Raw genomic sequence first — 22,387 nt, 5'->3', positions numbered from 1 at the left:
ATAAAATAGGTCTGGGAGGTTTTCCCAGAGGTAGAAATCCCCTGTGTTCCATCCCCAGTAACACACAGAGAGAGAGAGAGAGAGAGAGAGAGAGAGAGAGAGAGAGAGAGAGAGAGAGAGAGAGAGAGAGATCTTTACTTTCCTCTAGGACAAATTTTATTGCAATTATTCCTTCCCAACTTATTATCACATTAAGCATTTTAAAGAAACTGGGGGGCTGGGGGTATAGCTCAGTGGTAGAGCACTTGCTTAGCATTTGGAAGGTCCTAAGTTCAATCCCAGTATTGCAAAAAAAAAAATTAACTAATAATCATGCGTAATGCTAGCTATGGTACAAATAATCTCAAAAACTCAGGAGCTGAACCCAGTAAAGATGTGTTTCTCTCTCGCAACATTGCCCAAATCAGGTCAGCCCACTCTAGCCAGCAGTCCTTTTAAGCAGTGTTAAGATGAGTTCACCTCATCTGAAGATGGCCCAGCAGCCTTCAAAGTTGGCCTCCTGCTTGTGGGAAAATGGGAGGCCAAGGTTTGTTTTAAGTTTTAAGTGGCCAGAGCTTTTTCAATCAGGGCATATGGTTTATTGTACAACACAGTGTCTTCCAAAACTTAGAAGACTTCAGATCTCTTGCGAGCTCCGCACTCGAAGTACATTCCTTTTCAAAGTACTCAATTCCCTTTATTCCTTTGCCTTCTTGACCTCATGCCTTTCTCTCTCAAGATAAATGGTGGCCACACCATCGATGTAACCTTTGCTAAGAGCTGCTTCTTGTCATTGGAAAATCGAACATGTCTTCGACACTCTGAGATGTAATCCTGTGGCTTATTGTTGGGGATCTAGAAGTGGCGTGCATTCCCACATCTTCCAGGATCTAAATGTCTGGATTCTATTTCCTTTATTTTATTTTACTGTGTGTATGGGAGTGTGCCAGGGGATTTTTTTTTCTTAGTTTGAAACAAGGCCTTACTAAATTGCAAAGTTGCCTGCGATCCTCCTGTCTCAGCCTCCCAAGTATTGGCATTACAATCATGCACCATCACACCTGGTTATTATTGCCTGCTTCTTCTTCTTGCAATTACTTATTTCATTTCTTACCCAGCAGTCAAATATTTCCTGGGCTCATCAGTTTCTTGTAATATCTTGACAAGCATAGTTAAAACTGGCGTGCAATAGTAAAGCTTTACAAACCTTTTCTCCTCTGGCAACCAACTCGTGTGGCTCACAATCTGCCCCCAGAATTATTGAAAGCTGTATTTTTTTTTTTTAAATGGCAGTATCTCTTTTCAATGCACCAGTTTCTACATTATTCATAATAAATGCAGCTGGCGACAGTGGTGCCCCCTGAGTCTGTGAATTGGCAGAATAGAGGTCTGTGTGTCCCAGCACATTCAACACTGGTTGAAAAGCTCACCTGGGGGTGTTTCCTCCAGTGAGCAACTCGGGGATTCAGAATTAGCTAATCTTAGGACATTGATACCTTTAATGCGTGGCCTGTATGGTGACCCTGGAAGAGGAGGAGGAAGTTCTGGGGGCTGCATGGCCGGCCCTGCCTGCGTGCGATGTGCAATATTTTTGTCTCATCTCCATGCTGTCCCTCACAACCAGGCACAGGATGCCAACTGTTTGTGAAAGTGAAGCAGAAAAAGAGCCCTCCCTTCGGTCTGGGAGGAGGGTGTGTGAATTCTCCTATTTATTTAATTTTGAATTGAAAAACTGCTGGTTGTATTGATGGGTCATCAACACACTTCAGATTTTACCACCCAGCATTTTCTGTGATATAGGATAGAAAGAGGGACCCAAGGGAGACTCAGGATTTTCCGTGAGATTAAACCGTCTTCTTGATCTTTTTCCCAAACGCAAAGCCCATGTGTCGCCAAATGGTGGCCTCCCTAGTAGAGGACAAATGTCAGGTTGCTTTTTATTCTGTCCCAGAAATGAAGCATCATCATTAAAGAAAGCTGAAACACAGACAAGTTTAGGATGAGAAATCAGTCCGTTTCTATCCAAAGAGACCCACTGGGACCGACTTGGCTTGCTTCCTTCCAGTCTTTGTTCCCCCTGAATAAAACTGTTCATTTTGATTCTGAGATTAACTAAAGAAATGGTTTGTTGATCTTGAAGGGATATTTAGCAGCTAGGAAAAGTGACTGTATAAATTATCATGTGATGATATGAAGAAATCCTTTTCACGTCATGCCAAGTTGAGTGGACTGGTCAAAACAATGAGATGGGGCAGAGGTGAGGGATGGGGACATGGGATGGGGACAGGTGGGCTGCATCCTCCTCTACCCATTCTAGGTACCAGAGGCACCAGCAGGTTGTATGATCCTACAGCCCCTACAGCAGACACTCTAAGTGTATTGACTGACTGACTGACAGTAGGGCCCTCAAGCCAGCATCTCTAGAACAGCAAGTGGCCAGATCCTTTGGTCTTGTCCTTTGCAAAAAGTAATAGATGATGACTCAGTGTATGTCCCATAGTGAGAAATGTACATGTTTTGCTTATGGTTTAGCAAGAGCTTAATTGTGCATCACTATCTTAAGGAGATTCTCATGCTGATCTCCAACACATTTCCTCAACTACTCAAGGAACCATAGAAGCCCTTAGCCAATGCCCTTCAACAAGCCTCAGTGCCCGATGCTTCAGCTCAGGCTCAGCCAGATTGTTCAGGTTCCCTCAGTGTCCAGTCTTGTCACCCGAGTCTTTGTGGTACAACCAGCAGCTGCTACCCAGTGTCCAGGCCCTGAGTCCACTCTCTGCGTTTGCACTTGCTTAATTTACAGAGAATGAAGACTTTTGTCTCCTGTTATGTGGGAAATTGTGCAGTATGAGGAGAGTAACTTCCAGGTCAGGTCTCAAGGGAACATGGGCCCTCTCTGTCCCCTAGAGGCGTGGATATGGGACGTACTGTGTGAGGGTATCAAAGCCCTCTCCCTTGAGAGTCACTCGCTGCTATGTGGGTGATAAAGCTGCTGCTGCCCTGGTCAGCACCACATCCTAGCACCCAAGCCGGAGCTCAGCTCTCGGTAGGTGCTTCACACGTGCACCCCGGCTGACCAACTAGGGGATGGTGGAGCCCGCAGATCCCTTCCTGGAAACTCAGAGAACCACACAAATGTATCCTTAAGTGCTTACGTGTCTTTGTACATGGGCCTTTGCTGTTATAGGACTTAGCATATTTGAATTTCCAACAAAGACGTTTTGAGTCTTCATCTTATCTCAGGAACTAAGCCAGGAGCCCACATGCCTCTCTCTGCACACTTCACGGGCTAGCAGGCTGCCGTGGCAAGCATAGTTTGTGTGCGGGGTGCCATGGCAGGCATCTTAGTGTTCATTAAGGCGGGGGAGGTTGATGCGTTCCTCCAGTACCTTACACAGAAGGGCTCTGTTCCCGTCAGTATTCTTGCAGCTATAATCTGAAAGACTGACCTTGTAACTTATATGAAAGAAGATTTAGTTTCATGCAGTTTGGGCTCAGTCCATGTGAGGCTGGGAACCGCGGATCTCCAGGCATGGCGGCAGGAGGCAGAGGGGCAACACGTGGGCTGTGCTCCTCACATCATGAAAGCCAGAAGCAAGAGAGAATGAGCAGGGAAAGGAGGAGCCGCTTATATAATCCACAAGGCCATACCTCTAGGGACCACCTCCTGCAGGCACACCCTGCCGGTCTATGGGAGACCACCCAGGTAAATCCATTAGAATGGATTTATCCACTTCTGGGATTACAACCCTCATGACTCAATTATATCAACTCCAAACACCAATTTATAAGCTCTTCCAGGGGCCATTCTCTATCTAACCATAACAGGCTCCATCAGTGAAGTCATAGATACTTGCAGTCTCGGAGCTAGTGGGGGCAGTAGCTTCTGCCTATGGCCCCAAGGTGAGAAGTGCCCAATAAAAAAGTTGGCCACGATCTCTCCAATGCAGTGGGTCATCCCAGGCTGAAGGAAGCTAGCCTTGTTCAGGTCAAGAGTAAGTGTGTTCTCATGTGTTGTACCATTGAGTCTCATCAATCAGCTACATAGACTAGCTCCACATCTTGGCCCCTGCTATAGAACAGGCGAGACCACCTCCCCAGTAGAAGTCTCTGGTTTTGACACCGCCTTTGAAGCAACTGATACTTAGGGACCACAAAAAGCCAATCATGATTTTTAGTTAACTTATAAAGAGTCTCAGCCAGGCATCGTGATGCACGCTGGTGATCCCAGCAGTTGGGAGGCTGAGACAGGAGGATCGCAGTTCGTGGCCAGCTTCAGCTACTTAGTGAGGCTCTCTGCAACTCAGCGAGACCCTGTTTGCAAAATAAGAATAAAAAACAGGGATGGGCGTGTAGCTCAGAGGTAGAATGTCCCTGGGTTCCATCCCCAGTACCAAAATAATAATAATAATAATAATAATAATAATAATAATAAAAGTAATAATGTCTCAGAAAGCAGCTTCCAGGGTGCACCCTAGCCTCCTGGAATGAGCTGCCTCCTGCTTTTCTCAAAACCTTAGTTTCTGGCCAACAGTCTAGATGATGGGCCACGGGGAGAGCTGAACAACTCGGCCTGAACGTCTCTGCTTCTCCCCAGCTGCGAGTCTTCAAGCTGGCCAAGTCCTGGCCGACCTTAAACACCCTTATTAAGATCATCGGCAACTCCGTGGGGGCTCTGGGGAACCTGACCTTCATCCTAGCCATCATCGTCTTCATCTTCGCCCTGGTCGGCAAGCAGCTGCTTGGGGACGATTACCAGAGGAACCGGAAGGACATTGCCCAGCAGGGGGACGAGTGGCCACGCTGGCACATGCATGACTTCTTCCACTCTTTCCTGGTCGTCTTCCGGATCCTGTGCGGAGAGTGGATCGAGAACATGTGGGCCTGCATGGAGGTCAGCCAGAAGTCCATATGCCTCATCCTGTTCCTGACGGTGATGGTGCTGGGGAACTTGGTGGTAAGTAGCAGGCGCTGGAGGAGGCTTCTGGGTCATCCTACGAAAACATGAGCTTGTGCGTTCCAAACTCTTCGTTGTGATCAGAAGCAGCCTGACTTGCAGGAACAAGTGCATATGACAGAAGGAAAAACGCTGGGGAAAATCCCCCTCCGCCCTGACTAGCTGGGAGACCCAGGAGCAAGAGAGTGAATTTCCCCAAACTCTGATTCCCTTAAAATCAAGAAAATAGTGCTTACTCACTGGCTCACTGGGAGAATTAAATTACAGGAGATAACATATGCAAATTGCCTGGTGCCGTGTCTGGGAACTCAATAAATGGTAGCTGTTCCTTGTTGAAGGAAAAGTTTCTCCCCCGCGCTGGGGGTGTTCCAAAGATGTTTTTCTCCCAGGGAGCAAGAGCTGACTGATTTCTTCAGGCTGAACGATCCTTGGAGCAGAGGCACAAGGCAGAAGAGAATCTGCCCAATATCCTGCTGATCATAATTCTCAGTCTACTCCTGCATTTGGGGGGAAGCCCCTCTGCAGATCTTCCTGCCAATTAGCCCCAATGCCCCTTCTCTGTGCCAGCCTACCCCCCATTCGTAGCTTATCTCTGCCCACTCTAGATGTGAGCATCCATGCTGGCTGTCAGGGGATGTGGCCTTCCAAGAGACCCTTTCTGTGTGTGTGTGTGTGTGTGTGTGTGTGTGTGTGTGTGTGTGTTTTATTGGGGATTGAACCCAGGACCAAGGGCATTTTACCTCTGCCCTACACCCCCAGCCCTTTTTATTTATTTATTTTTTATCTTGAAACAGGTCTCACTAGGTTGCCGAGAGCTCTCCAGGTTGCTGAGCGATCCTCCTGTCTCAGCCTCCGAAGGTCCTGGGATTACAGGTGTGAGCGTGCCACCACTCTTGGCCCTGGACATCAACAGTTGTAGATTATTTTTGCATAAAAGTTTGACAGACAGGAGAACGCTCAAACAAGAGTCGGGAAGAAAGAACATAGCTAGACCCTTCAAACCTTTCCTGCCCTGGTCCCTGAGCCGGGGATGCTCCCTGACTGTATCCCTGCGCATGGGATGCTGGGGCGGGGAGCCCCTTTACCTAGGCCCAGCTCTACAGAGCCATGGGGTCTCTAACCCTCAGGCAGGGGGCTCCCCTCTCTGAGCACTGTTATATCCCTCCTATAATTTCATTTTCACACTACTCTGAAATTAGGGAGCCCCTACTGCCTCTGCTCACAGAGAAAGAACATGAAGTCAGACGTAATGGAAAGATGTGAAAAATAGGATGAGGGTGGTCCAGAGCAGCCCATGTGCACTGCCCTCTCTGGTCCCTGACGCCCCTGGGCTTACCAGGGTGATCCTCCACTCTGATGGACAGCGTGCTCCCAGGCACAGTCCTCCGGAGTCTGCTAGCCCTGGACACGCCCTCCACTGCTCCCAGCAGCAGGGCATCCTGGGCGGGCAGGAGATGCCCAGGCTATGGCTGTCCTTCTGCCCAGCTGGCCATAGGCAGGTCAAAGCAGAGGCTCAGCGGGTTGTCTGACCCCCGGCCGCTCCCCTTCCCTGTCTGCAGGTGCTCAACCTGTTCATCGCCCTGCTGCTCAACTCCTTCAGTGCTGACAACCTCACGGCGCCGGAGGACGACGGGGAGGTCAACAACCTGCAGGTGGCCCTGGCCCGGATCCAGGTGTTGGGCCGCCGCGCCAGGCGGGCCCTCCGCGGCTTCTTCAGCAGACCCTGTCCGCTGCCCTGGCACAAGGCAGAACCCCAGGTGCCGATGAAGCCCCCAGCTCCGAAGCCCCCAGCTCCGAAGGCCCCCTGCTCCAAAGCTGAGAACCACGTGACTACCATGGGGAGCCCTGGAGGGCTGCCGGCGCCCGGAGGCCCCAGTGAGCTGCAGGGCGACTTTATCACCAACCCTAGCGTGTGGGTGTCCGTGCCCATTGCGGAAGGCGAGTCTGACCTCGATGACTTGGAAGATGAAGGCGAGCAGGATGCGCCCCGTAAAGGACAGGTGAGGTGCGCCCCGGTGGGCGGCAGCCACGGCGAGTGGGAGGGGCCTCAGGCAGTTATGATGAAGACGGGATTTAAGAAGGGAGTGTGTGTGTGTGTGTGTGTGTGTGTGTGGTACTAGGGATGAAACCCAGGGGCATTCTACCTCTGAGCTATACCCCCAGCCCTATTTTTTAAATCTTTGTTTGTTTGTTTGTTTGTTTTATGGGGCTGGCGATGGAACCCAGGGGCATTGCACCTCTGAGCTACACCCCCAGCCCTAGTTTTTAGTCTTGTTGTTGTTATTATTATTATTTATTATTATTATTATTATTATTATTATTATTATTATTATTTTGGTGGTACTGGGGTTCCTGGAAGCCCTTCTACCTCTGGGCTACACTCCCAGACCTATTTTTACATTTTTATTTGGAAACAGGGTCTCCTAAGCCAGCGCGCGCGACTGGCTTCGAACCTGCACGATCCTCCTGTCTCTGCCTCCCAAGCGCGGGGATTACAAGCGTGCGCCACCACGCCCGGCTTGTTATTATTTTGTTTTTAATTTGGAAACAGGGTGCAATGCTGGCTTTGAACCTGCACGATCCTCCTGTCTCAGCCTCCCAAGCGCGGGGATTATAAGCGTGCACCACCACGCCCGGCTAGTCTTGTTATTTTTTGAAACAGGGTCGCACTGAGTTACAAAGGGCCTCCTCACTAAGTAGCTGAGGCCGTGAACTGCAATCCTCCTGTCTCAGCCTCCCCAATTCTGGGATTACAAGCGTGCGCCACACACCCTGCTTTAAGAAGGGAAGTTACGATAAAGAGACTTTCCAAACCTCAGAACTTGGGTGGCTGAGATGGGAGGATGGCAGGTTCCAGGCCAGCCTCAGAAACTTAGCAAGACCTCAGCAACTTAAGAAGACCTTTTCAAAATTAAAAAGAGGGATGAAGGTGTCACTCAGAGGTAGAATGTCCTGCCTTGAGAAGGGCCCAGCAAGCCGAGTTTGACAGAAAGCTGACATCATGCCAAGCCAGGCTCTCTAGAGGAGGTGGTGGCCTCCCAGCACTAGCTCGGTGTCCTTCTGCACAAGGTGGGGGCAGGGATTTCAGGAGGCCCTAGGGACACAGAGGGCTGCTGGCCAGGCCCTAAGTGGCCACCGGCAGCTGGGCCCTGAGTCTGCAGCTCCTCCTCCCGCCCACACTGTCACTCCGCCCCCACCCAGCAGCTGCTGTTACCAGCTGCCATGCAGTTTTTATATACCTTGGTCTGGGTGACAGCCCCGGGCAGGGCGTCACCATCCCCAGAATGACATCAACTCTATGTGCTACTCAAGGGCATTATCTATTACTTTTCTTTTTGTTGTTGCTATTGCTGGGGATTGAACCCAGGAGGTGGGGTTCTGCCTCTGAGCTAGGTCCTCAAGCCCATTTGTTTGTTTGAATCTGCAGGAGATGTGTGTCCCTGGGATGTTAGCTATGGCCATTCTTATTTGCCCAGAAGCCAGGATGCCAGTGAACCAACCAAGGGTCTCGCTAAGTTGCTGAGGCTGCTCTCTGACCTGTAAACCTCCTGTCTCAGCCTCCCAAGCAGAGATTACAGGCGTGCGCCACCACATTTGGCTACTCTGGAGAGGGGGAGGGTCCAGCTGGCCACGTTCACTGCCATCCTGACTTGTAGGCAAAAAAGAATGGCCGGAGCTAACATCCCTTGAGCCGCACGTGCCCCGCAGAGTGTTTCATGAGCGTTAACACATTTAGTCATCAAAATCACGGAATCAGGTAGACCTTGCCTTTCTCTTTTGCAGATGGAGGAAAAAGTAAGGAGAGGTTAGTGCACTTTCCTAAGGCCACACGGCTTCTAGGAAATGGAGCCAGGGGTTAAGCAAGAGGTCCACCTGGCTATCGAGTCTGCTCCCTTCACACCTACGTGTGTGTGTTGGTTGTACGTATGAAATCCTTGGCTCTGGCAGCCTGTGTACATCTGAAAGTGACCCGCTGAAAATGCCACGGGTACCCACATGGGAGCCTCTCCCCCTGGCAGGAGCAGCTGCAGGAGGCTGGGAGATGTGAGGACCACCTGGCGCCTCGGAGCCCTGGCTCTGGTACATCGTCCGAGGACCTAGCTCCGTACCTGGGTGATCGGTGGAATGATGAGGCTGCTGCTCAGGCCCCTGCAGAGGTAGGCGTGTGAGCTTTCTGGGGAGGCTGAACAGACAGCTGGACACTGACCAGGGGGGCTGGTGGCCCTGGAGGATGGCCAGACCACACTCAACCATGCAACATCATTTCCCAGTCTGGGAAATCTTAAGTCTCTGCCAACCTCTGGCTAATCAGTAAACTGCAGAAAACTTTAGCCCGCTATCACTAGACCCTCAGCCCCGGCTGGCGGTCGGGAGAGGGAGAAAGCACAATACCGCACCAACTGCGGGGCCAGGGCCAGTTTCTCCATCTCTCTGAGATTCTGTTTCTTCTTTATGGAACTGAGTGTTAACGCCCACCAGGTAGGATTACTTTTTGAGGCTTAAATGAGATGCTTCTTGTCAAATGCTAAGCTCCTGCCTGAAATGGAGTAAGTGCCCAGGAAATGACAGTCAAACAGAAAAGATGACAAAAGACACAAGACAAAAGAAAAGTCACCTTGCTTTCAGAGGCAGCAGAGAAAAGTTGAGGGGCTCGTGGCTGAGGGAGCCAGCGTGTGCCGCTCCCCCGCGGTCTTTTATCCACATCTGTTTCGCTAGCCAAGTACTGACTGGGGCTCGAGAGGGGCTGTCTACAGGTGAGTACTGGGCTGACAGCCTGGCAGACGTTGAGCCGGAAGAAGGTTCCGGGTTAGGAATGCTCTCGAAGCGCTAAAAGTAAAGCCCGTGGTGTCACTTACAAATCTTGGAGTGGGGGGAGGACGATCTATAGGGAAAGAGGGGCCTATAGAGGTTTAGCTACTGCAGCCATAAACTCAAGAATTAGCTTGACACCCAGCCCTGAGTGGGACTGTGTGACAGGCACTGGGCAGAGATCAGGTGGCATAAATCATCCCAAAGCTATGGAGTCCCGCAGGCTGAGGAATGCGGGCTGCTGGCTGGGTGCCCAGGGCAAGGCTGACCTCCGCGGGTAAGATGAGAGAGAGGAGCCAGCGTGGTGGTGCATGTCTTTAATACCAGTACTTGGGATGCTGAGGCAGGAGGATTTCAGGCTTGAGGACAACCTCAGCCAATAATTTAGCAAGACCTTGTTTCAAAAACAAGAAAAATAAAAAGGGCTGAGGATGTAGTTTGGAGGTAGAATGCCCCTGGGTTCAATCCCCAGTACTGCCAAGAAAAACAAAATGAGAGAAAGAGAGAGAAATAGGGAGAAAGAGAAAGGGAGAGAGACAAAGAGAGGAGGGGAAAGAGAGAGAGGCTGGCCGGGCATGGTAGCACACACCTATAATCTCAATACTTGGGAGGTTGAGACAGGAAGAGAGTAGGTTCAAGACCCATCTCAGCAACTCAGTGAGCCCCTCGGCAACCTAGTGAAAACCTGTTTCAATATGTTTAAACTTTAAAGGGCTGGGTAGGCTGAGACAGGAGGATTGCGCAGGTTTGAAGCCAGCCTCAGCTACTTAGTGAGGCTCTCAGCAACTTAGTGAGACCCTGTTTCCAAATAAAATATAAAATAGGTCGAGGGTGTAGCCCAGAGGTTGTAGGCCTCTGGGTTCCGCCCCCAGTACCACAAAAAATTAATTAATTAATTAATTTTTAAAATAAAAGGGCTAGGGTTGTGGAAATAGAATACCCCTGGGTTCAATCCCCAGTACACACACACACAAAAGAAAAGGAATGAAAAGAAAAGAAAATTAAGTGGGCCAAGACGGGCCATGGGCCATGGGTGAGCAAAGGCCGTCTGCACATGGGGGACAGGCTGTCTATCACCTTCCACACAATGAACGTCATGGTTCCTTCTGAGCCTTCCAAGGACTCTCCTGGCCAGTTCTTCCTGCTCAGCATTTTCAGCAGACAACCTCTGGGTGTCGGTTTTATTTTTGTTTTTGTTTCTTCATCCGTGACCCCGGCCAGGCAGGGAGGAGCCCAAGAGCGACAGATGGGGACGCACCCCACCGTTTGGGTCCATTAGCCAAGCTATCAGGTTCACTAATATGAGAGCATCTCTGACTCCTAATTGAATTCATCTGGAGACCTTATAGAGCCAGAGCCGCCAGGAGGACAGTACAGCCCCCCAGCCTCGCTCCCTGATTGAATATTCAAGCCCAGTGAAAGCTGAACGTCTTTATGGGTATAATTACGATGTCTCGGGCCATCTTTGGCACTACATCCAGGCCTGGAAGTTTACAGCCTCCCTTAGCCGATCCATGGGGAGCATCTGTGTTCCATCCCTCGGCGCCCCTGCATTTCGGTGGGGGGGTCTCAGACAGTGAGCCCCGAGGTAATTCGCACAGGTTCTGCAGGCCCTCAGAGAGCTGAGCTCACGGCCCGGGGCCTCTGCTCTGCAGGGAGCAGATGACACAAGCTCCTCGGAGGGGAGCACCGTGGACTGCCCCGACCCGGAAGAGATCCTGCGGAAGATCCCCGAGCTGGCGGATGAACTCCAAGAACCAGAAGACTGCTTCACAGAAGGTAAAAGGGTGGCCAGACCCCAGTTCAGCACTCTCCTGGGCGCCCCTGAGTCAAACAGCCCCCACCCCCAGCCTCATTCCAGGCTCAAGGGCACCACACACAAAAGTCACAGCACCTCAAGCCGTGTCACAGGGGACAGACGCCCAGCCGTTCTTTCCCCTCAAGAACACCAAGTCAAATTGTAAGCCGGCCTTCTTGAGGCCATAAAGGGACTAGGTAGTCACCAGCAGAAACCGGACCCTGGACTCTTGACTTGGGACGTAACGGACCCAGAAGAGAACCACAGTGTGTCCGTTCCCCGCCATCTTGGGTATCGCTCTCAAAGACAGAGCCTGGACCTTGTTCCTCTTTCCACGCTGAGGTGTCAGGATTTGCACAACAGATAAGATCATTCTCACTTTAAAGGTAAGTATGGCCGGGCGTGGTGGCGCACGCTTGTAATCCCCGCGCTTGGGAGGCAGAGACAGGAGGATCGCACAGGTTCGAAGCCAGCCACGCGCGCTGGCTTAGGAGACCCTGTTTCCAAAATGAAAATGTAAAAAATAGGTCTGGGAGTGTAGCCCGGAGGTAGAAGGACTTCCAGGAACCCCAGTACCACCAAAAAAAAAAGGTAATTATGGCCTCAATATTTTTTTTAAAAAATGTAGAAATTGCAGGGGAGATCACTACAAAGAGTACATCAAATTCCTCTCGACCCTGGGCTGGGTCGGGTTAGACCCGGGACCCATCCTGGCCATTTGGTGGCTTCGGTGGACTCCAGACACACCTTGGACACCCCCAGGCCTGTGCCCCATGGCTTGATAGACTTCCAGAGATGAGTGGGCATAAGGATGGGGACCACTGGCATGATCCATGAGCAGGAGGATGGGGGGGAAGACAGCGGAGCCGGCAAGTCCCGTGATGGGAAGGAGCTTGTGGCTGGGTTGCAGGGCCACCTGGAAGGGACCCCTCCCCTCACGTCAGGAAAATCATTCTTTCCCCAAGGGGAAAAATGGGGGATGGCTTTCCCAGCAGCCTGGTTTCTCTGCAGAAGAGAAATTATCCCAATGGGATCTCACCCACCCCGGCTCACCTGTCCCCACAGGCTGCATTCGACGCTGTCCCTGCTGTAAGCTTGACACCACCAGGTTTCCGTGGGACGTGGGCTGGCGGGTGCGCAAGACCTGCTTCCGCATTGTGGAGCACAGCTGGTTCGAGAGTTTCATCATCTTCATGATCCTGCTCAGCAGCGGAGCACTGGTAAGGGGAACGTGGGGTCCCTGCCCCGTCCTCCAGATGGGGCCTGCCGCGACCTGCAGGCTCTGGAGCTACGTGAACGGCCCCCGAGTCCCAGGCCTAACGATCTCAGCCTGGAGCCGGAGGGGGGTTTGCAGCTCGGTGTTCTCCTTAACAGTGGGGCTTGAAAGGTGCTGGGGGTATTTATTCCAGGGCAGTAAACCCCTCTGTGAGCAGTGCAAACAGGAAGCCTATGTATCCCACTCAACAGACAGAGAGACACAGACCCAAAGAGTTTCGGGGACTGAGGTCACCAAGTAGGGAGTCGCTAACACAACTTCCTTTAGTTTACTCCAGTGCCCCTGGTTGCCCACTCTCTGGCCTCCCAAGCTCACTGGTCTTCTCTGAAGGCCCAGGTCAAAGAAGTCCATCCTTCCTTGTCTCATTAAACCACCTGCAAATGCTACTCTTCGGCCTTGAGCGCTGACAGAAAATTCTTGCAGCAGCGCGTCTCAAAATGCCATCGCCTGGCGAGCTTGTTGAAATGGTCTAGAAGGCGGGTGGCAGGGCCTGGGACTTGGCATTTCCCACATGCTCCCCGATGGAGCTGATGCTGCCCGTCCACGAACCACACTCTGACTATCGTGCTTCAGGGAGCAGAAGCTCAGAGTTCAAGACCTCTCCCAGCCCCTAGCTGACTGTGGGGCTTTGTAGGACAAGGAAGATGAGGAAGGAGGGTTCTCTCCATACAGGGAGCTCAAGAGCTCATCCTAATAGAATGGTAGGTGTAGCACCAGAAAAAAACTTGTCATCCCAGTTATCCATATTTTACAGGTGAGAAAGTCAAAGCCCAAGGACATTCAGGGAACTGCTAGGTGTCCCACCTAATTAGCCCCACTTTTCTGACTCACAACTCCCACTGTTTCCTGGTGTGGCCTCTGAGGTGCTCGGGGCCATGGGGCTGGATACTGATGGTCCCTGGGCTGCAGTGTGCAGACACCACGTTGATGGAGGAAGAGGAGACAGGCGGCGTATTCTCCACATCTTCCCTTCTCTCACTCCTGCCCTCCTGGATAAAAAGCATCAATCACCCCGGGGCTGTGGCCCAGGTGCCTGCCACCTCCCTGATGGTGCCTTTCCCCAAAGGCTTCCTCTCCAGTCCTCCTGGCTCTGGGCTCCCATCCCCTCCCCCACACCCATCAGCCTCCCTCCCCTTCCCACCAGGGAGCTAGGATTCTGCCAGCTGCTCTGCCCCATCCTCCCACCCCACAGCATCCCTGCACACACCCCCATCTCCTTCCCCATGGGGCCAAACAGGCTTGAACCAAATTTAGTCTTCTTTATGCTTTTACTTTGAGTACTTTTTAAAAATAACATGAATTTTCATCTGACAAGAGTAAAATGCAAAAAAAAAATCAACTTGGAAATTATAGAAGAAAAACTCAAATGGGGGGAAAATCACCCGTTTTCCTATCACCTAAAGAGAAGCTCATTTTGAACACATCTTGGTATACCTCCTTCCCCTCTTTCTTCTGCAGCGAATACACAAATATTACAAAAATAAAACCACCTCTATGCGTGCTGTAATTCCTCGGGACACTTTCTCGGGACATCTGCTCCCACGATCTCATTTAATGGCTGCAACATATTCCGCTACAGGAATGCACCATCATTTATTCTATTCAGCCAGGCCCTGTGTTGGCTCATAATATACAGCGCACAATTTTATGAAGAGCCCCTTAGAGATACTGAGCGGTTGTCTGTCTTGGGTTTGGTCCTGGCTGCGGAACCCAAAGCAAGGGCTCCTGTGCCAGCGGTTGATGGGGGGATCCTCCCAGTTGGAGCCCAAGAGGGAAGCAGGTGATCCAGACAAAGGAATTCAGATGGGAATCATCTTGAGGCAAAGCAGATGCTTCTAAGCCCACGTGTCTATCTGGGGCTGCTGTGTGAGAGGGGCTCTACCGCAAAGCATCTGTCAAGGTAGACCCAGTGCCCCTCACCCCAGCAGCAGGTAAGGGGGCACTGGCCCCATAAGGAGGACCAGGTGGGTACTAATAGCATCCGGTGCCCTTAGGACAAGTCCTTGAAGGCAGGATTACTGGATTTCTAAAACCTTGGAGTCATATTACCAGTTTCACTTCCCAAAGAGTGACCCGCTTTCCTGGAGCCCACAGACGCAGCTGGGGTTCTGCCCCACCCCTCCCCCTCCGCACCCCCTCCGCAGGCCCTGGGGTCTCCTTGCCATTCACTTTCATCTCTCTCTTTACCAGGTCTGATAAAAGGGGAAAACCAAACAAAACACCCGCATCTTCTTTTAATTTGAATTTCCTTGATTACCAGTAGAGATAAAACATCCTTCCTCAGAGGTCTGTTGGCGGTTCTTACTTTCATTTTCTGCTGAACTGCCTGCGAACATCTTTGATGCTTTTATTTTTAAACCGAGTCACTGCTTGGTTCGCTTCCAAAATCCCATTTGAGAAGGTTTCCTTTCTCGCGTGTAGCTGGCGAGCCTGCGAGGCACCCGCGGGGCTTCGTGTCCCTGTTGCGAGGAAGTCTTGGTTTGCTTCTCCCGGGGCCTCCTCCTCCGCTTGCTGTCCACCTCGGCACCCCACAGCAAAGCTGGCAAGCTGGCTGACAAAGCTGTGGCCAGGGACTGTGGGCAGGGCGGCCCGGGGCTGCAGGGCCAGGCAGCCTGTCCTGCTCCCTCTTCCCTAGGCCTTTGAAGATTATTACCTGGACCAGAAACCCACCGTGAAAGCTGTGCTGGAGTACACCGACAGGGTGTTCACCTTCATCTTTGTGTTCGAGATGCTTCTCAAGTGGGTGGCCTATGGTTTCAAGAAGTACTTTACCAACGCCTGGTGCTGGCTCGACTTCCTCATCGTGAACGTGAGTGGCAGACACCATGGGCACACGTGGGGCTGGGGGTCCTGGCAGGCACCATGGGCACACGTGGGGCTGGGGGTCCTGGCAGGCACCATGGGCACACGTGGGGCTGGGGGTCCTGGCAGGCACCAGGGGCACGCGTGGGGCTGGGGGTCCTGGCCTCTGACTGACGGCTACAGCTAGCGTAGGGGAAGCTTAGAGACTTGACGCACCAGGATACTCCAGAGAAAAGCTTTAAATACCCAGGGAGGAGCCTGGAAATAGCCCTGCACGCTGGCGAGGGGCCAGCTCCGTTCTGACATGATGGTGACCCTCCGGTGAGTCTTCAGTTCCTAGACATCTATCCAGAACGATCACTGCAGTCCTCAGCACTGTTACAGCCAAAGCAAGGTGGCACAGAGACTGTCCAGGGTCTTAGGGCCTTGCATCCACTGCCTCGGATGCAACTCTGTACCTTGAGTTGCTGTGGCCTCAAGCGCAAAGAGTCTGTCCACCTGCTGGCTCCGTGGTCTCCAGCTCTGGCTACGCATTAGACTCACCTGGGGAGCTCTTGTATATACAGAGAGCAAACGCCCTTCTTCCAGGGATTCTGATCTTTCTGATCTTGGGTAGACCCAGGTAACAGTATTCTGTGAAAGTTCCCAGGTGTTTCGCTCAGCGCTCCCACTGCCGAGACTCAAATTCCTGACAACCACAGCTTAGAGGAAAGAAGATTTATGTGCTCACAGTTCCAGAGTTTTCAGTCCATGTTAGGCCGGGTCGTGTCTGTGGAGCTCAGGAAATTGTGCCAAGAAGCAAAGCGCAAGCAAGGGGAGGGCACATGGAACATATACACAGTACCCGACACCACACCCCATTGACCTACCTCCTACAGCCGCACTCTACCTGCCTGTGTCACCACCTGATCAATCCACTATTCATTTGAGATTGGAATGCTAATGACTCAATTATTTCACCTCTATTCTTTTTTTTTTTGTATTATCAATACATGAGCTCTTTCAGGGGATATTCTATATCCAAGCCGTTATTATATCAGGCATTTTCAAGGTATAGCAGTGGTTGAAAACCACTGAGCTGAGACCGCTGGTTTCTCCCCAGAGTCACTGACAGAGAAAGAGGCCCCTGAGGGAGAGGCGGAAAGCAGGGCTCATATGTTCAGACTCACAGTAGCCTGTGACCACTGACCTGTGCGTTGGGGGATTCCACGTGCCTCCCACACATTAGACTCGCGGTTCTTCAGAGTTTCTTCTCTCTCATCTTACTCGTGACGTTGCTGTGTCTCTCTTTGGGCCACCGCCCTCTTGGCTTCACAACATGGCAGCCTGAGTTATTTGCTCGCTGCCAGTAGCTGGGGGCTCCTGCAAGCAGAGTGAGGCAGAGCGCTGTGTTTGTCTCTCCTCTGCCAACCAACAGCTCACAGCTCCAAGGTCTTCCCATTGGAGGTGTCGGGAAATGTGTCTGTATTTGGTGCTTGCCTCCCGAAGCTGGATGGGGTCCAGTACAGAACATTCCGTCCAGCCTCCTGTGCTGGCAGGTCCTCCGCAGCAAGCCTGTGCGTATGGCACTCTTCTCCCCTGATGCCGGCGCACCGGCAGCATCAGGCCATCCTGCACCACGGGGATTAGCTGTGAGGCCTGCAATCTGACTCACAGGTGATAATTTTGTGCATATAGAACAGTTATTCATAGAGGAAAGGGAAAGGTTTTGTTCAGGCTCCCCACCTCTGTTAGGAGGAGTCAGTCTTGCCCATGTAGACCTCACTAGTTTTAATCCTGATCACTTAAAATAGCCACCCCCTAATTCCATTCACCTTCCTACTGAATCCTTCCCTCTGTCCTTCCCTCCATCTCTCCAAGGATTTGCTCCTCCTTTTTCTTTCATCTCAAATATCCATCCGTCTTTATTGTGTCCATCTGTCCTTCCCTTCCAGTTATCCATTTCCATTCTTCTTCTTCTCTTCCCTTCTGCCTACCCATGCTTCCTGACCTTCCTTCTCTCCATTCATCCATTGACCTTTAATCCTTATTATCTTTCTGTCTTTTGGACTCATCCTTTTACCCAAATATCTAGTCATCCGGTCACCCATCCATGCACCTTCCAACCAAATGTCCATTCACTTATTTACCTTCCTATCCCTTCATTCTTCCATCTTCCGTTCTTCTTTTAGTCCATTCAGCATCCTTCCTTTGTTATACCCATCTATCCATGTATCTCCTTTACTTCCATTCTTGTATCCATCAATCAAACCAACCTCCTGCTCGTTCACTGACTTCTTCCATTCATTTGTTCTACCAAACTCTCCCATCTTTTTATTCTTCTATCGGTTATTTTACACAGTCATCCATTATCCCCTAAAAGAAATCATCCCTGGTGTAAAAAACTGAGGTTCAGATGTGTAGAATTAGGGTCTATTCCATTGTACTCTTATTCTGTATTACTGAATTATTTGTATTCGTTATTCTGTATTATTGATTTTTTAAAAAATAGTAAAAAAGCATTTGAAGGTGTCACAAATTACTAACTAAATTACCTTGTGCAAGTTATTCTGAAACTTTTAAACCTGGCATGGTGCAGTGTCATCTGCTGATAATCCTGGCTACCTGAGGGGCTGAGCCAAGAGGATAGAGATGAAAGGCCAGCCTGGATTCCTTGGTGAGACTCTAATCTCCAAATAAGAAATAAAAAAGATTGGGGATGTAGGTCAGTGGTGGAGCACCCTGGTTTCAGTTCCCTAGTACAACAAAAACAAAATAAAACAGCAAACAAAAACTCCAACAACAACAAAAATAACAGGTTTCATTCCCCTCACTTATAAATGGGATGCTAACAACAGCCTTCTTGTAGAGTTGATGTGAATATCACACCAAACTGACCACAGTGCTCATGACAGAGTAGATACTTAATGAACCAAGACTAATATTACTATGATTATACTTTACAAGTTTCAAAATTCCTTCTTCCTCTTCTTAATTCTACTTGCAGGAGGTTAAGGGCTCTACTTCGGGGGGGGGGTTGTTCAATCACTATAACCAAAAGCAGATAACTATGTAAAAATAAAAATGTTAATCAGGAATATTGAATTTGGTGATCCTTAAATCATCCTTGCTGTCAATTCTGCCTTTTTTTTTATTTTTATTTTTTTGGTAATGAATGAACTTTTCTTCTGCAGACATTCAGGTAAGTGCTAAATAAAATTTTCCCTAAAAAAGAAGGAACTGAATTCCTCCCAGACCTCTCACCAGAGACCGGAGTAAGGCTGGAGCCAGGACTGTAGCTCAGACAGAGCAGGGGAAGTCAGGCTGGGCAGAGACCTCCTTCCCCTCCCACCAGGCTGCGCTGCTGGAGCCCTGGTGTGACGCGCTTACTCTCTTCCTGCGCTCAGATCTCACTGACGAGCCTCATAGCAAAGATCCTGGAATATTCTGATGTTGCGTCCATCAAAGCCCTTCGGACCCTGCGCGCACTGCGGCCACTGCGGGCACTGTCTCGATTCGAAGGCATGCGGGTAAGACCCACGGCAAAACTTCTCTCATCTGTAGCACTTGCCAGGCCTGGCTGGCCCTAAGCGCCGGGCCCCACTTCCAAAGGTCAGATCTGTGCCTTCCCTTCCTGCTCCGACTTGCAAGTCCAAACTCTCTCAGTTCCTCCTGAGGACCTCTCCTCCTATCACCCTTAAGTATCCCACCCACCAGGACCCAGACCCACTGCCTAAGCGCTCCATCTTTCCATGACAAATAAGTCTTTTCTCTAATGTTTCATTTAAACATAATGACATCTTCAGCTCCACCTTCACCACCACCCCCTGGAAGGCATTCTCTCTCCAACCTAACGTGGTTCTCCGGGTCCTAAGGAGCATCCCCTCCCATCTGCCTCCTTCCTCAGCCATCATTAGCAGCCTCCTCCTGGCCCTCTCCACCACTGACTTGCAGCCATCACCATAGCTTCAAAAATCAATGTAGAGGGGGATACGCACCTGTAATCCCAGTACTCAGGAGGCTGAGACAGGAGAATTGCAGGTTTGAGGCCAGTCTCAACAACTTAGCAGCACCCTCCGCAACCTAGTGAGACCTTGTTTTAAAATAAAAAGGAGCCGAGCATGGTGGCGCACACTTGTAATTCCAGTACTTGGGAGGCTGAGCCAGGAGGATCGCAGGTTCGAGTCCAGCCTCAGCAACTTATTGAGGCCCTCTGCAATTTAGTGAGATCCTTTCCAAATAAAAAATAAAATAGGACTGGGAGTGTAGCCTGGAGGTAGAAGGCCCCTGGGTTCCATCCCCAGTACCACACACACACAAAAAAAATTTTTTTAATTAAAATATACAAAGGGTTGTTGGTACATATTAAAATCGTTTTAAATTTTATTTTCTTTTGTACCTAAGTTCTCGTTTGCTGGTTTACAAATGAAAGTTTGGGTCTCTTTGTCTTTTTACCAAAGCATATTTTGCACTGTATCCTATAAAATACAAAATTAAAGCCATAGAAGTTTGTATGTAAGCCGGGCGTGGTGGCGCATGCTTGTAATCCCCGCATTTGGGAGGCTGAAACAGGAGGATCTGGATTCGCGGACAGGCTCAGCTACTTAGTGAGGCCTTTTGCAACTCAGTGAGACTCTGTTTCAAAATAAAGAATTAAAAAAAGCGGGCTGGGGGTGTCGCTCAGAGGTAGAATGCCCCTGGGTTCCATCCCCAGTACCACACACACAAAAAAAAAAATGAAGTTTGGATGTGCAAATACAACACTCACACACTCACATCTGCTTATAATCTCATCCATGGCCTCAACCCTGAGCAAAGGCTCTCAACCCTGCCCCAGGTGAGACTCAGAAGGCCTGAGCCCATTTAGCTGTCCGATGTCTGTCTCCTCTGTCTCCTGAGCCCGAGTTACTGCCTCAATTAGCCTGTCTCTTGCTGTTTCCACTGTCTACTGCTCAGGAAGCAGCCCGAGTAAGTATAGCAAGAAACGGAACCCAGGAGAGAGGGGCGGCATCGTCAGGGCTTTCTATTTCCCATCAGGTGGTGGTGGACGCCCTGGTGGGCGCCATCCCGTCCATCATGAACGTCCTCCTCGTCTGCCTCATCTTCTGGCTCATCTTCAGCATCATGGGCGTGAACCTCTTCGCGGGCAAGTTCGGGAGGTGCATCCACAGAGTCGATGGTGAACTGTCTCTCGTGAACTGGTCCGTTGTGAATAACATGTCCGAGTGCAAGAGTCAGAACTACACGGGCAGCTTCTTCTGGGTCAACGTGAAAGTCAACTTCGATAACGTTGCCATGGGTTACCTCGCCCTTCTCCAGGTGGTGAGTCGGCCCTAAGATGGACCTTTGGCGCCCAGCAAATGGTGGAGTCTGGGGTCTTCCAGAAGGTGCTACACGGAGGCCTTGTAAGGAAGGAGTAGCACTAAGTATGAGCTGGGGTCACTCTCTATTTCTGCGGTCTACACCACTAGGCTAAAGAGCATCACCCATGGGTGCCATCTCACAGTGGTGCAAATAGACGAGTCTGGGCTCAGAGAACAGAGTAAAGAGATGGGCCTTCCATGGGATGACACCAAGGGATGACTGAACATACTGCCTGTGCAAAATAGCCAGGCGCTTGGTCTTCTAGTCACGTCATCTCCAAGATGTAACGAAGCGTGTGGAATTAAGTTTATTGCAATGATGATAATGATCATGTGGGTGATTCACACCCTTGATTTCTTTCTATTCCTTAATTACTTCTTTGCCTTCATCCACTTACTGATTCAGACCTCTATCCTGATACAATTACTTATACATCTGTCGTGCGGTTGCCCACCAGTCTCTGCCTTCCACCCCTCCTTCATAACACTTGGCCCACAAATAATCCCTGAGTAGCTACCATGTGCCAGGCCCTGCGCTTAGCCCCGGGAGGTGGAGTCAGAACCGGCTCCTGGCGCTCACGCTAGAGGAGAGAAACAGACAAGTATGTAAATCAAAATGGCCGTCACGTGCTAGCACAGTCCCGGGAGTGCACGACCTGAGACATCTTTCATGGCCTGCACAGGCCAGAGAGCACACCCGGAATCCTGAAACTGGAGAGCGTGTCTTCTCCTCCCTCTTCCAGATGTGAATATATCCCATTTGTAGGCCACGAGTGGTTGAAAAGACAGCAGCCCCGACAGAGGTCGCCTAGATCCATGGCACAGAGCCGCCTCATAGCAGCTGGACTGCAGCCGGGCGTCCAGGTGCCCAGTCCATGCCATATTCTGGAAGATTCCATTTCTCTAATGCCACTCTATTCTGAGACAACCATGTGGGTGACTTTAAACCATCTTGTGAGATTAGTTGAGTCACCCAGGAGGCTCTTTCCTCTCTCCTCCTCCAGCCTGTCTAGCTAAGCATACTGCTCTCTCGCTCTCTCTCACTGGGCCGCCATGGCCCGGGAAGGGTCCAGCAGAGATGGGTGGGCAGACACTGAGCGGCCTCTGCTCCTTGTTTCCAGGCAACCTTCAAAGGCTGGATGGATATCATGTACGCGGCTGTGGATTCCCGAGATGTGAGTCTCAGCCCACCGTGCCTGCCGCCTTCCTCCACGCGTCCTGCCATATCCATCTGTATTTGTAATGACAGGGAAATGGCCTTGGTGCCCAAGAGGCAATCACCCAGCGACTCACGCTGTCCCTCCCCGCAGCAAAGTCCCGGGGTGGAGGGGCTCTCACTGGATATCGAAACCCACCTACCCTGCTTCCCTTCCCTGAGCACTCCTGGGGCTTCTCGAGAAAACACTCTCTCTCTCTCTCTCTCT

The 22,387-nt window shown here is 50.7% G+C and overlaps 1 protein-coding gene across 1 annotated transcript in view; it reads left to right on the top strand.

The window, feature by feature from the left end:
• The window catches only part of SCN10A (sodium voltage-gated channel alpha subunit 10), a gene marked incomplete at both ends in the record, with an annotated part of 91,047 nt that overhangs the window by 50,746 nt on the left and 17,914 nt on the right, over window positions 1–22,387 (top strand). The window contains 9 exons of the mRNA XM_080715868.1: window positions 4,577–4,936; window positions 6,496–6,936; window positions 8,956–9,093; window positions 11,401–11,524; window positions 12,609–12,763; window positions 15,455–15,628; window positions 19,008–19,130; window positions 20,638–20,922; window positions 22,085–22,138. Coding sequence (XP_080571994.1) covers window positions 4,577–4,936; window positions 6,496–6,936; window positions 8,956–9,093; window positions 11,401–11,524; window positions 12,609–12,763; window positions 15,455–15,628; window positions 19,008–19,130; window positions 20,638–20,922; window positions 22,085–22,138 — 1,854 coding nt within the window. The remainder of the gene's footprint in view (window positions 1–4,576; window positions 4,937–6,495; window positions 6,937–8,955; window positions 9,094–11,400; window positions 11,525–12,608; window positions 12,764–15,454; window positions 15,629–19,007; window positions 19,131–20,637; window positions 20,923–22,084; window positions 22,139–22,387) is intronic.

The sequence above is a fragment of the Muscardinus avellanarius genome (assembly GCF_963383645.1).
Source record: "Muscardinus avellanarius genome assembly, chromosome: 18".
Classification (NCBI taxonomy): Eukaryota; Metazoa; Chordata; class Mammalia; order Rodentia; family Gliridae; genus Muscardinus; species Muscardinus avellanarius.
Note: the sequence above shows the minus strand (reverse complement) of the source record. Positions and strands in the feature narration are given on the sequence as shown.